We start from the raw sequence: 13,642 nt of genomic DNA on the forward strand, positions 1-13,642 counted from the left end.
CCCCCGACCAAGGAAAACTGATAAACTTCTCAACAACCTGCAACAAAAATTATAGTGCAAAAGACAATCTGATCTGCCTTCACTGCCTTTGCTGCTCCTGTGCGTCAGAGAGGTCAGATGCTGCCAGCTGGCATTTGAAGAAATTACCAACCTTTCTCCCTTCCCTGCTTTGTTTTCCCTTGGCCTTAATTTAGTTCAAAGTTTTAGTGAACTATTTATAATGGAGGTATACCTTTACATAGCTTATGAAGCAACAAAGAAAAAAAGTTAAGGTGGGAGTCGACCAAAATTATGGGCCTCAGGTGTGTCACCATAATGATTATATCCAAAAATAGTTTGAATATAAGGAAAACTGGCAGTGGTGACTTCAGATTGCCCTAAGGACCAAGTAGCTTTCTGCCTCTGCTCTCCTTTGAGGTCATTAGACTGTGCTTGATGGCTCAGAAATATAATGAATATCTCCTAGTGAAAAATGCGTTACTTTAAAGAATCCCTGAAGATTGACATTATACTGGAAGTCTTTTAAGACCATTTGGGGTGAATTAGTAGTTCTAACACACATACTCGTAGGTGAGTTTAGTTCTCATGGTTAACCCCCTACAATTGTGCCTCACATTTTGTCTGTATACCGTTGTATGTATTCTAGACAGTCCGTGGTTATCATCAGATCCTTAAAGTGATTTGTGATTCTTTCCCCATACTTTTTCATCTGGTCTTCCACTACACCCTGTGTCAGCTTCTGTCATAGTATATTTTTGCCTACTCCTCCTGTATACCTCTCACTGCAAATAGATTTTTAGACCCTGTCTTCAGGTTCTCACTCTTCATCTTCTGTTATAGGATAAGGCTCTCTTAAGCTCACAATTTGTAGTTATCCTTTCTTCTATTGCCCCAGCCATATAGTTTGATAAAGTCCACCTACAATACAGTCAACTTTAGAGGTCTTTTCTTTTTTCCTATAAAATAATGATGTGGCTCTACTATCATTATTTATGTTTATTTTTATATCTGCTATCATTATTTATATCTACTATCATTTATTTATTACTAATACTAGTATGTTTTCTGAGTTGTGGATCACAGAAATCTTTCAAAAGTTTGTCATTTCTATTAAGCTTACTATAAAAAATATTTCAAATTGTATCATACTATATTTCACATAGAAAGGAATAAATGCTTTCTAGTAGACGTGGATTTTCTTTTCTGAGATCATCACTGCTTTGAGATGAATCTGTTTATAGCTTGTCAAAAAAAGACAATGTATTACCCTAAGGTAAAAGTGTTTGTTAGTTTTATAAAATGTAGTTTATGTAGTGTATGTGGTCACTCTTTGTTTTCTTTTTACTGTTTGCTCAGCCCTGTTCTCCAAGTGAATTAAGTTATGTACTTTAATGTTGGAAAACCTTTTCTACTCATTACTTCAAATTTATAGAAAAGTAAGAATCCATTTTTTTTTAATGTATTGAGTAAGTTCATGTTTGCAAGGTATTGGAGGCAAAAAGAAGACTGGTGTATTGGTTATTAGTTGATTCATGCCTACAGGTCACGTAAGAAATTTCCTAAAAACAACATGAAAAAATAGAAAAGAAGAGATAACACATGGCTCTATATGATTGATTTCCCCAAAAGGAGTAGCATAAATTTAGGAAAGTGATATCATTATCTGTGGGAATGATTAGCAAAGGCTACTCTGGAGAGGCCAGTGATCTATCTCTGGGCTCTCAAAAGAGGCATACGCAGCATGCTTCTAGAAAAGATCTTGTCTAACTTAGAGGCAGAAAATCACAAAGTATATATTCTAGGGGACAGTGGACAGATGATTTTGACTAGTGCAAAACATTTGCAAATAGGGCTGCTCATAGAAGTTGTTCAGCACCTTGAATGCTAAGCTGGAAAGTTTGGGCTTTTATTACAGGCAGTGGTTCAGATTATTGTGTTAGTTGACATTTTAATTATTTGGAAATAAACATCTGTTTTAGATCTGTTGTAATTAATTACACTGTTGTAGTGGGTTTTTTTAATGTGTACTTTATAGATTTTAAAATACCAAATAAACATAATTTTCTTCATTTCTTACGTGAATTCTTTGATGAATTGAAAAAGTGCTTCCACTTTAAGTCACGGTGCATGACATTGGAGAAGGTAATGAGGACTTTGGATCAGGTACTCTGGTTTGAAAGCTGGTTTTGCATTGTGACCTTGTATAACCTTGGGTAAGCTACCTAATCTTTTTGAGGCTCTGAGATAATAAAGTACCAATGCCATAGATCTGTTATGCAGCATAAATGCTTAGATGATGAAGATCTAATTCTAATAAGGTAGTAGAACAGTATATAAATTGTTCTACTCTAAAACATTAAAACCATGTTACTCTGATCTAATATTAACCATGATCTATTTCTATCACTTTTAACATAGCTGTTAAATATAGCTGATAACATAGCTGTATATTAAGTAATACATGCATAAATTATATATATTTTTACAGATCCATAATTTGTCATCCATACTTGAAAACCCCAAAAAGTTCAGAAAAGTGTGTTTATAGTCTTTTTAATCCCACTTAATTTAAGTATTTTTATGTTTGTTATAGTTTGGATTACTGAAGTATTCCACCAGACCCATTGGGAATGTTATGTAATCATTGGTATATTATTTTTCTACAAATCTGAAAAGTTCTCAAAACACTTCTGATGTCACAGGTTATAGATGCAGGGCAGTGGACCTGTAGAGAAGTTATCAATGTTTGTTATATTTTTAAACTTATATTTCAAAGATAAATGTGTTACAGTGTTTTGATAATCTTCACGTAATGTTTTCCATGCAAAATACATTTACCTCATGACCCAGCAGTTCCACCGCTAGGTAATTATCCAAGAGAAATAAAAACTTATGTTCACAAAAAAAGCCTTGTAGGAGAATTTTCATAGCAGCATTATTCACAATATCCCAAAACTAGAGCCACCCAAATGTCCGTAGTTGTCTCTTGAGACACATAACGTCATGCCCTGTGAGTGCAGAGTGGGTAGGAGTGGTGAGGATGGAAGAGAGAAGCTTGTTCTGGAGTGAGACCACCAGGTTCAAATTCCAGCTTTGCCGACTAAATTCTGTGTTCTGCTAGGAAATACTAGTATGGCCTGCCATAATGTGATATAATTCAGTGTACATACTGTAATTCGTAACTTGTAAGTCTTGGTGGCCTCCAGCAACTGTGTCATTATGACACACTTCACTGACACCACCTAGTGAAAGCTGTGCTGCTCTGGTTTTTATTCTCCTCTGTTGATGTCACTGGATCAGTTTTTCATTTCCTGTACCCTGCAAAAGGCACACACATGTATGCACAGGCCCTGCACATGCACACATGTATTTCTTCCATCATCTTCTTTGCCTTCCTCCCAAGTTTTACACTGCATCACCAGCTAATGAGTGTGGTTATTTTGTTATCCGAAAGAAGCTGTTCAGTGAAAACGTGTGTTCTAGCTCCTCTTCTTTGTACAGCACTGTGTATGAGGCATTGTGTCACCTCACTACTTCTTTCATCTTTATTTCTTCTTCTTACTTTTCTGACGTTTTCAAATGTGTACCACTTTCCACTTTCTTGTGGAAGGTGACTGAAGGTATACCTATTGCTTTTCTTTCTGTTTATATATAGTTTATATACTTATTTTGGTATTATACATAGATTTGGGTTTGAAACAATGGCAAATTTTAATTTTTAATATCACTAGTTTTCAGTGGACAAGTTTAAGCAGTTTTATCATAATAGATTTCTTTTTATAAATTTATTTTTGGCTGCGTTGGGTCTTTGTTGCTGCACACAGGCTTTCTCTAGTTGCAGCGAGTGGGGGCTACTCTTCGTTGCGGTGTGCGGGCTTCTCATTGTGGTGGCTTCTCTTGTTGTAGAGCACGGGCTCTAGGCACATGGGCTTCAGTAGTTGCAGCATGCAGGCTCAGTGGTTGTGGCTCACGGGCTTAGTTGCTCCACAGCATGTGGGATCTTCCCGGACCAGGGCTCAAACCCGTGTCCCCTGCATTGGTAGGTGGATTCTTAACCACTGCACCACCGGGGAAGCCCCATAATAGATTTCTAATTCTTCTCTTCCAGTGACATTGCTTACTTATTTTTATCTTTAGCAAGTAATGTGTCTTTCAAATAAATAATATTACTTCTTTTATTTTCATTCATCTGTACATGTTCATAGGGATCAAGGAATAGCAGTTCCACAGAGTGCGAGTATCTTCTCCATTTTCTGCTACTGCAGAGTAGGTTACCAAAAAGTTGGCAGTGGAACATGCCGACATTGGCACATCAGTCTTCATGATGTTTTCACTTATCTTAAAAAAAATTCTTTGTGGTTTGTTAGAAGTCCACTTCGCAGTTCTCTTTGTTACAAACTATAGTGTCCCATGTGCTGTTATAGTGCCAGAGACAGAGTTTTATGTAATAGGAAAGGACTGAGAAGTTTGTCACCTGCTCCTTTCTTGAATCAAGAAGGACCAATGTTACATCAGAAAAATGTATCATTGGGTTACTTTCCTTTGAAATATTAAGTCCCGAGGCTTAGATAATGCATAAAATATGTGAACAGCACATAGTTCCATTTCTGCCACCATCTTCAGGGATGAGCTTCATCTTTCTGTTCCTGAAGTTTATCCTGCAGGATTTAGACATTTGAGATTTGTAAATACAGTTAAAGATTTTTCATACCAGTCATTTAAAAACAAAATCCTAGCAAATGACTTGGGGAGATGGGATGAGTGGGAAGATAGGCAGTGATAAATAGGAAATAGGCTCTGTTCTCTAGGAGCTTGTTCTTTGCTCGGTAGTTGTGATATACAACAAACTAATTCAGGGCAGAAAAATACGGTCTAGGGATAGCCCTTTGAGAAGGTAGCACTTAGGTTGAAGTCTGCAGGGATGAAGTAGGATTTGAAAAGAAGGATGAAGGGTAGAGTGGAGCACAGAGAAGCATTCAAGATGGAGGAAATAGGAATATGCACAGAGATGAATAACAGAGTGATTTGGCTTGATTTATAACATAAGATATGTGTAAAGAACATAGATTGATTTAACTTGAGAAGATAGTTTGGGGCCAGGCCATAGGTAATTTAAATGTATTATTAGTTTTTTATATGGCAAGAGACCATGAAGGGTTTTAAGACATGAGAATGTTAAGAAACATTAAGGTGAAAGTTTTGTTTGGGGCAGTTAATCTGGCCATTGTGCATAGACTGATTGGAGAACAGATACTATTAACACATTATTGTAGTAGTTTTGGTAATATACCAATAATGACAAGAGCAAGGGTGACAGCAGTAAATGGAGAGGGTGTGGGGCAAATCCAAGGTAAATGAAATGGCCATTTTGATGATCAGAGGCATCCCTGTTGCATAATTACTATGCATCCCTGTTGCATAATCCCTATGCCTGTTGCATAATTACTAATAGTGCCCCATTTCACTATTAAGTTTTTCTTGGCTTGGACAGTGTATCAGATGCCCCTAAAGATGGATTTGCTTTAGAATTGATAGCATTTGCTAATTGAGGGGAGAGCGGGATGTTGGCATAAGAAACGAGAATATATACACAAATTTTAGAAATTCTTATGATTATGATTTTATTAAATTTTCCTTTTTGGGAGAATTAAACAAATTTCCTTACGTGAATACCACAGTCAAATCTTACATGTTTAAAATCCCAGTTTGTTTTTGTTTTTTGTCTTTTAATGAATACATTTGAGTTTTAGACTCTTCAACAAAGTGATAGGTGCTGTAGAGACTATACTGTATTTAATTTACCTAATATTTCCATTGATTCCATTTAAAAGTAAAGCTTTTTAGAAGAACATTAATAAATCAGTGTAGCTTACCTTAGGAATGTAGCTGGTGGCAGTTGAGAGTATCCTGTGTATCCAACATCCCATTACTGAGAATGGGCTTCAGCATGTAGCACCTTTTGGTTCCCTGATTGAAACAGATGGCTATAGTCACATGATACCTATTTTAAGGTTTGTGCATAGATATGGCTGTGATTTGTATGGACCATTTCAAGTGCTTAGTGCTCTTGTATTTTCCATGTATAGGCAGAGGGAGAAGACAGCCTGAAGAAGATGCAGCTGATGGAGCTTGCAATTCTCAATGGCACCTACAGAGATGCCAACATTAAATCACGTAAGAATGAGACTGAGGCTCAGAGCTACAGCTGTTTCAGCTGTTTTGTCCCCAGACCTCTCCCCTTTTGGCAGCACAATACATGAACAGTTAATGAAGAGTTGAAATAACTGTCACTTGATATGGGACTAACTGTCCCATTTTTACTGCTTTCAAGAATTGAGGGCACTCTCTTGATTTTATTTTATGCCAGCATGCCTAAGTTTTGAGTTTACAGAAACTTTTCTTTTATTCTTTTGATGATATTTCAACTTCTAAATTAAAGAGTTTCAGGAAATTTTCTGTTAACTACAGATTTAAGTCCTAGTTTGTTACATTTATGCAAAGGACAAAATTTTTTAAAAAATGAAAGCTAATTTGGAATATATCTGAATGCAGTGATTCTTCTGTTGAATTCTATTCTTTCCCCTTGCTTGCACATTTTTCCTCCAGTATTTTTTTCTCTGTTGATTTTATATGTGAGTTCACAGAGAGCAGTAGATGATACTATTTTTTAATCCTATTTTCCCCTTTATATGTATTGTGCATGCTTTCATAAACTGTTAAGAGGATTGCTTTTTTATATTTAAAAATGAAATAATGTGAAATTTATATTTTGAGACAATCTAAATAAGTTTTACACATCATTCATATGAACATGATGTCATTAAATTACTAGTTTTTTTTAAAGAAATAGAATTTTAAACACATAGCCAACTTTCCCAAATATAGGCGCCCTAGTGTGTTTAGAGTGGTTACTTTTACAAATGGTTGGCTTTAATTTACTCATGAAACTGAGTATATCATTAATAGTCATGTGTTCAGGAATGTGACATTTTTTGTATTGTGTTTTCTGTAAAGAAGTTAATTCCTACAGATGCAGGAAATTAATAACTTGGTTATTTGACTAAGTTAATACAATGAAAATTATGCTTTCCTTCATTTGTAACTGAAGCTACTCTTTAGAAATATACCAAAACTGTATTTCTGTGGACTCCAATTACCAAGTATTTTTTAACATCTTTTAATGCAAGTGTTTTTTTGTGCTTCTGCATGCACCATTAGTCTCATGAAATCTTAAAAACATAGATATATCCAAAATATGAAGTAAATATAACCTGTTTTAATGGTCTCATTCTTTTTTTCCCCAGTGGCTTTTTAATGTTTGCACATTTATTCTCAATCACGTTGGGGAAGGGGAAGCTGTTTTGCATTTGGTTGGTGTGCTTTGGCATTTCTGTGTGACCAGCGCATGTACTAACGATTTCCTTTTATTTTTCTTCTTCTCTGCTCTCTCCTTCCCTTCCCTGCCCTCTTGTTTCCCACGTCTCGCCTTCGGCTGTCCCTGTGCCTCCTTCTCAATCTCTTCGCTTTCACTGTAGCAGCCCTTGCCTTTTCTCTTGCAGCCACAGCCCAGGCCGCTCCAAGGGTTATCACAGGGCCTGCGCCCGTTCTCCCGCCAGCTGCCCTGCGCACCCCTACGCCAGCTGGCCCTACCATAATGCCTTTGATCAGACAGATACAGACCGCTGTCATGCCAAACGGAACTCCTCACCCAGCTGCTGCGATAGTCCCTCCAGGGCCCGAAGCTGGTTTAATCTACACGCCCTATGAATACCCCTACACGTTGGCGCCAGCTACATCGATCCTTGAGTACCCTATTGAACCTAGCGGTGTATTAGGTAAGTTGTTCTCCCTGTATGGTTAATGACATTTTTCTTCATAACTTCTGCTGCCCCAGACTTTGAAATGATATATCCATTTTAGAGAGACAAGTTTCCATTAGAAAGACTGAAAACTAAATTTTGTTCTATTTCAGCCTCTTTTAAGGGTTTCCTCCTGTAAATAATTGTACCTTAAATTTATTCAGATTCACTTTGGTGACTGAAATTCACTTTGGTTGGGTAAATTTGAGATGAACATTTTAAACAGAAAATACTTTTCACATTTTTGGCATCATTGCAGTCATTCTGAGTTTTAGATCCCACCTATTGGCCTGTCCTCTTCATCAGCTCCACCACCCAGTTTTTAGGTTCCTTTTGTGTCGGAGATTTATTTGCCAGCTAAATTTTAAACTTCCATGTGAAAGTTTTATGAGATATTTTTAAAACTGATGTGTGTTTTCTAATATTTGGGATCACTTAAAATATGAAAGGGACCAATAGTTGCATTCTTCAGTTTTCTTCAGCTTTTCTCTTTTGAAGTCGTAGTTAATATTAAACATAAGAGACACTCTTAATTTCAGTAGTACAGTATGGAATGAAGTAAATACCAAGTCACTGAATTAGAATCACATTTGAGACAAAAATTAAGATCATGCTATAAATGCTCGGTTTTACATGAACAAAAAGTGGTGTGCTTGAAAAAGACATTACTGATGCCTTTTTTTTATAGAGTGGATTGAAATGCCAGTCATGCCTGATATTTCAGCCCATTGACTTGCTGGATGAAGGACTAGAGTACAGCAGCTGTTCTAACACGACCAGTCAATGTGGAACAAACTGTTTCCGGGCTGCCCCTTTGTTTTACCAGACAGAATTTGAATTCTTTTTTCTTGAATTGTATATGACCTTGGTGCTGCGTGCATGTTGTTGACTTTTAGGACTTTGATCTTTTAAGTTCTTTTTTCCCAGCATTAATATTGATTTCTAAAAATATGAAAGTCTTTAATGAACCCGGACACTAAGATTTAAACTTGAAAATTCATTGTTCAATTAAAAAAAGCCATGATGCTCTGTATGTTATCTGTGTGTGTGCATGCACTCAGGTGCCTTTTGTTTCATGAGCAGATACATTTTATTGTACATGTTTTCCGTTTATCTCTAAATCATTGTAAAAAAGTATTATAGGTCAGAATTATACAATAGAACTGTTTATGAGAGGCCTGTTTCTGTTGCATATTTCTCAAAGCATTTTTAAAATAACATGTAACCTATAACCCCTTTACGTTTTCCTTTCTGTTAACGCTCTGTCCTGTGGCCCCATGCCTGCTCCTTTCCCCCAGAGCTCCTCTCTGCTGCACGCACAGCGTCTGTTCGAGGAGTTTGACTGTTGCTTCCTGCAGGGCTGGCACTCTTAGCCACCAGCTGCTGTTCCAGCACTCTGAATGCAAGATCTCGCTGATTTTGCCTCGTGGAATTATACTTACATAAGATTAGTTTTTCTAAAATGAAAAAAGGGGTGATGGACCAGTTTACTGCTTAGAAACAGCAAGAGGCACTGCAGTAAAATTTCTCATTTTAAAGCAATGTGCTTTTGTTGTGTTGGAAAATTTTTATTTATAATAATGATTAGACTGACCAAATTGAAAGCAAAATATACAGATACCTATTGACATTCATAAGATGAATAATAATGAGTACTAAATGGCAAGATTCCATTATCAATTTTATTTCTCGCTTGGCCACCTAAGCAGTAAAAATTGATATTGACCACTTGGAGAACTGAGAAAATATTTCAAATTGCTGTGTTATAATAAATTTGCACACAGATAACATGCATGCTATGTATCAAGTTTCATCATATTATTTTAAAATGAGCAGTGCCCTTCAAAACGGATGCAGACATGTGTGTTGGTGGTAGTGAGGAGATTGGTATTAGCATCAAATCTTCATTGATGACTAATTTTTAATTCCCTTCCTTTTATCTTTAGGTATGGCTTTCCCAACGAAAGGCTAAGAATTCAAGAACGGTCTTAACTGAACCCTCATCAGATCTGAATTTAACAAATGCTTAGTCTCAGCAGCCTCCAGGGGGTGGGAGGGACACTTAGCCTAGCAGTCAGTGACTGACTTGCACTTTTGCACACTGATAGAAAGGAAAAGTATGTTATTAATTGGTTTAGGCTATAATCTTACAAAGTAACGGTAATTTATAAAGGAGTGTATAGTAGTATACTGACTGCTAAGTGTACTATACTGTTTGCTTTACTAATCACCTAATTCATTGCAGTTCATACTTATTGACTCAAAGTTTAGAACCACAATCTGTAGGCTTTAAGAATTGCTTTTAAACCTTCTTAAGTGATAGACTCTGGAAGTGGTCTTAAGGTTAGCAAATAATTGTCAGTATTAAACATGGCATTATTTAAGTAGTCCTGCTGCAAGAAAGGCACTTCAGTGAATATGTGACTAGTAAAGCTTAACTAAGTTTGGATCTAATAGAGTTCATGAAATCTGTAACTTGGGATTGTAAATGAATGGATAAAATAGGTTAAGGCCAAGATTATTGAAATGAATGCAATATTAATAGATGCATATATACGCAACATATATGGTTAATTTTAAGACTACTGTGCCTTAACATGTTTCCTAAAAGAAAACTTTTGTAGTAAACGAACATTTGAAATCCATTTTGATAAACCTGCTGTTAATGTTTGTTATCTTTTCCCTTGTGAATGTTCTCTAACTTTGTCTTGGTAATTGCAATTTAACTAGGTGCGGTGGCTACTAAAGTTCGAAGGCACGATATGCGTGTCCATCCTTACCAAAGGATTGTGACCGCAGACCGAGGTTAGTTTAGTTCTGCAGTTCTTGTTTATCAGAAATGCGTTGGGTGTCCATAAGATTTGTTACACCACACCTGATGGAAGAGATATCACTGCTTGCCTGCACATCGTTTCTTTTCTTTTTCTAAATTAATTTGTAATAATTGACAGGTTTAAGGGTTGGGTTTTTTGGGGTGTTTTTTTTCCTCCCTTCATATTTTAACTTATTAAATTCTATATTGGTATGTACAATGATTTATTTCTACTAAAACGTAAATTAGTCCCTTTGGGGAGCTATTAAATTTTCACGTTGCCTTAGTTATTTTTCAGGAATAATTTTTGCTAAAATTTACCTTTTAATTGTTCTGAAATTTTGGGTTGGTTTTGCAAAATGAACTTAGCGGATGGTGCTTTAACGAGAGAAGTAAAAGAATATATGCCTCCTGTGTCCTTTTGGAGAAAACTGAAGATTTAGTTTCCATTTTCCTTTTTAATAAGATACTTGAACCACTGTATACACAAGGGTATACATGTCAAGTACTCAGCTGAAATCAACAAAGTAAGGACTGTGAAGATAACTTTGATGAAGTTGGATTTTTTTTATAAATCAGAAAATCAGTTCCCTTTTATTCTTACATTCTCTTACCAAAATGGATCCTTTGATTTTTGTTATTTGCTGCTAAAATATATTATCTGAAGGTAAACTGTCTCTTGAAGCTCTGTGGTGACATGAATCCAGCTGTTGGAAAATCCTTTTTGACTAACCTGTGACTGGGAAATAAGTCTTCATTTTTCTCCTTTTCAACATTTGTAATTTGTGTCCTATATATGCCCTTGGACCCTTTTATAAAATTATTTATGTTTATTGAGGAGTGACGGTTTCGGTTTATTGACATTGTGTTCTAAGTTTGTCATTACAAGGTAGGAATCCAAAGCAAGATAAAAAAGAAATTTTTACAAGCTTCTGTTATGGCACATCTATTACCTACTAATTAATTTGATCAAAGTCTCTAATATTAGTGGTGGAAAGTGATGTATTTATACCCCAATCCTACATTTTCTATGAACTTAAGAAAGACCTACCTGTTCTACATGGTTATCTTGAATACTGGTGATAAATATTGGATACAGGTGTTGTCCACATGAGAATAAAATCTTCCCAGAGACACTGATGATAGCATCATACATAATTAGTTTGAAGACTTTTAACTAATACATATATTACTTGTAGAGATTATTCAATAAATAGACCCCCAAGCTCAATGATTATTTATGAAGATAATGTTAAGTGTCAGTGTGTCATGCACAAGTAAACCACCCTTTGTGTATCAGAAAAAGTCTCCTAGTGAAGGAGGAAATTTTAAAAAAATGTTTTTTTTAAGTAACTTTCCATTTAAGGAAACCAAATAATTCCGTGAATAATCAGAGCTTTTTTCCCCCACATTGTTCATGTCTAAAACAGTTCTAAAGAGTATTTTAAAGTAGTTTTTCTTCTGTTAACCTTTCCCTACATGCCCCTTTTAGGAGATTTCTCATAATTTTGTTTTAACACAATAATTACTGGTCTACTTAATACTCCAGTGCCTTGAGATAGTTGAAAATATTAGGAAGATTTTACTGTATTTGGAAATGACAGCACATTCCATGTGAGGCTCTGTTGTAGTTATATGTGTTTGGATTAGTCCTGTCACTGTTTTTATTAAAAATGCAATGTCAGCAAACCGAAATGCTATTTTTCTTTTTTTTTTTTTTTAAATAACAAATACTCATATACTGCTGTTACTATCACTGTATGCACTCATTGGGTCTAAGGGAGAGGTCTGAAATCCTTAAATTATTTTATGATACTACTGTTTTCTCTATTTTTGAGGGTTTTTTTTAATTATTATTTTTTAATCTTTTGAAGGGAAGATTAGTGTAAGTATTCATTTAATGCAAGGAAACTCAGCCCTTAGACATATAACCATGTAATTCTATATGAGCATTTAGAGTACTACATGGTTGAGAAATATCTAGTTCTTTACTAAAAGTAAACCCACCTCTACACATATTTGAAAACTGAATTTGAAGCCTATAAAAGACCAACTGACTTTGTAGTTGTGATGAACCATATGTGCTTTTGCACGGTTGATACACCTGTGTGTACTGTAGGAGGCCAGGACTTGGCAGAGGATATAGTCTAGGTTTACTGGTATATATGTAAATGGTAGTTTGCTTTGTTTATGTATTCCACACTCAAAAAAACATAATCAGAATTTTTCTAAATAATTTTACAAAAACCATCATTTATATAATTTGTTATAAGAAACTTAATTTTAATCAAAATTTTAAGTGATTTCAAAAATGCTTTAAGATTCTATATTTCTGGAGTACCTATGAAGTGGTATGACTACATCATGTTAAATATTTATTTTCTTCTTTGATTTTGGAATAGCAGTTTTTAAATAAAATTCCACTTACTTTTAAGAAATTCAGGGAAGATTTGGTCACACTGAAGATACAGTATTTTTGTAGTATTTATAAGGTATCCTAAATGATAGACTATAGAAAGCATTTTTGTTATAGGAAGGTAAACCAGTCCATTTATATAGATCATTTACACCCTGTGAAATTACACCTACTGGGTTTTGATTTATGAAGTGGCACAGAATCTGCCTTTGCACTGAATATCTTCTCATTTACATCTCCTCTGCCTTAGTCACAGTGGCAACAGTACAGAAAATTCTCTCAAACCTCAGAATATAGTAGAAATAATTAAGCTATTGAATGAGTCTTAAAAATCATACTACTGTTAAGTGGACCAAGTTTGGTGAAGCAGAATGTGACAGAGGTTGATTAAGGAAGGAGCAACTCAAGGACATTGGGAATGAAAACTTTTCCACTTGAGAACTACTTTATGTTTTACTGTAATTTTTTAAATTTTTTTTGTTCTGTTTGTTACTTTGCAAAAGAAAATAGTATTTACAGGTGGCTTCTTTTAAAATATAAAATATAAAGCAGGAA

At 35.3% G+C, this 13,642-nt stretch overlaps 1 protein-coding gene across 5 annotated transcripts in view; it reads left to right on the forward strand.

The window, feature by feature from the left end:
- Window positions 1–13,642, forward strand: part of QKI (QKI, KH domain containing RNA binding) — a 135,591-nt gene that overhangs the window by 117,896 nt on the left and 4,053 nt on the right. The window contains exons 5-7 of one of the 5 annotated variants that reach the window (XM_007454746.1): window positions 6,087–6,174; window positions 7,536–7,835; window positions 10,590–10,664. In XM_007454746.1, the coding sequence (XP_007454808.1) occupies window positions 6,087–6,174; window positions 7,536–7,835; window positions 10,590–10,664 (463 nt within the window). Of the gene's footprint in view, window positions 1–6,086; window positions 6,175–7,535; window positions 7,836–8,547 lie in introns of all 5 variants that reach the window. The other 4 variants (XM_007454748.1, XM_007454749.1, XM_007454747.1 and 1 more) reach the window with 4 other exon arrangements.

This window comes from Lipotes vexillifer, unplaced genomic scaffold, assembly GCF_000442215.2.
Source record: "Lipotes vexillifer unplaced genomic scaffold, Lipotes_vexillifer_v1.1 scaffold1230, whole genome shotgun sequence".
Lineage (NCBI taxonomy): Eukaryota > Metazoa > Chordata > Mammalia > Artiodactyla > Lipotidae > Lipotes > Lipotes vexillifer.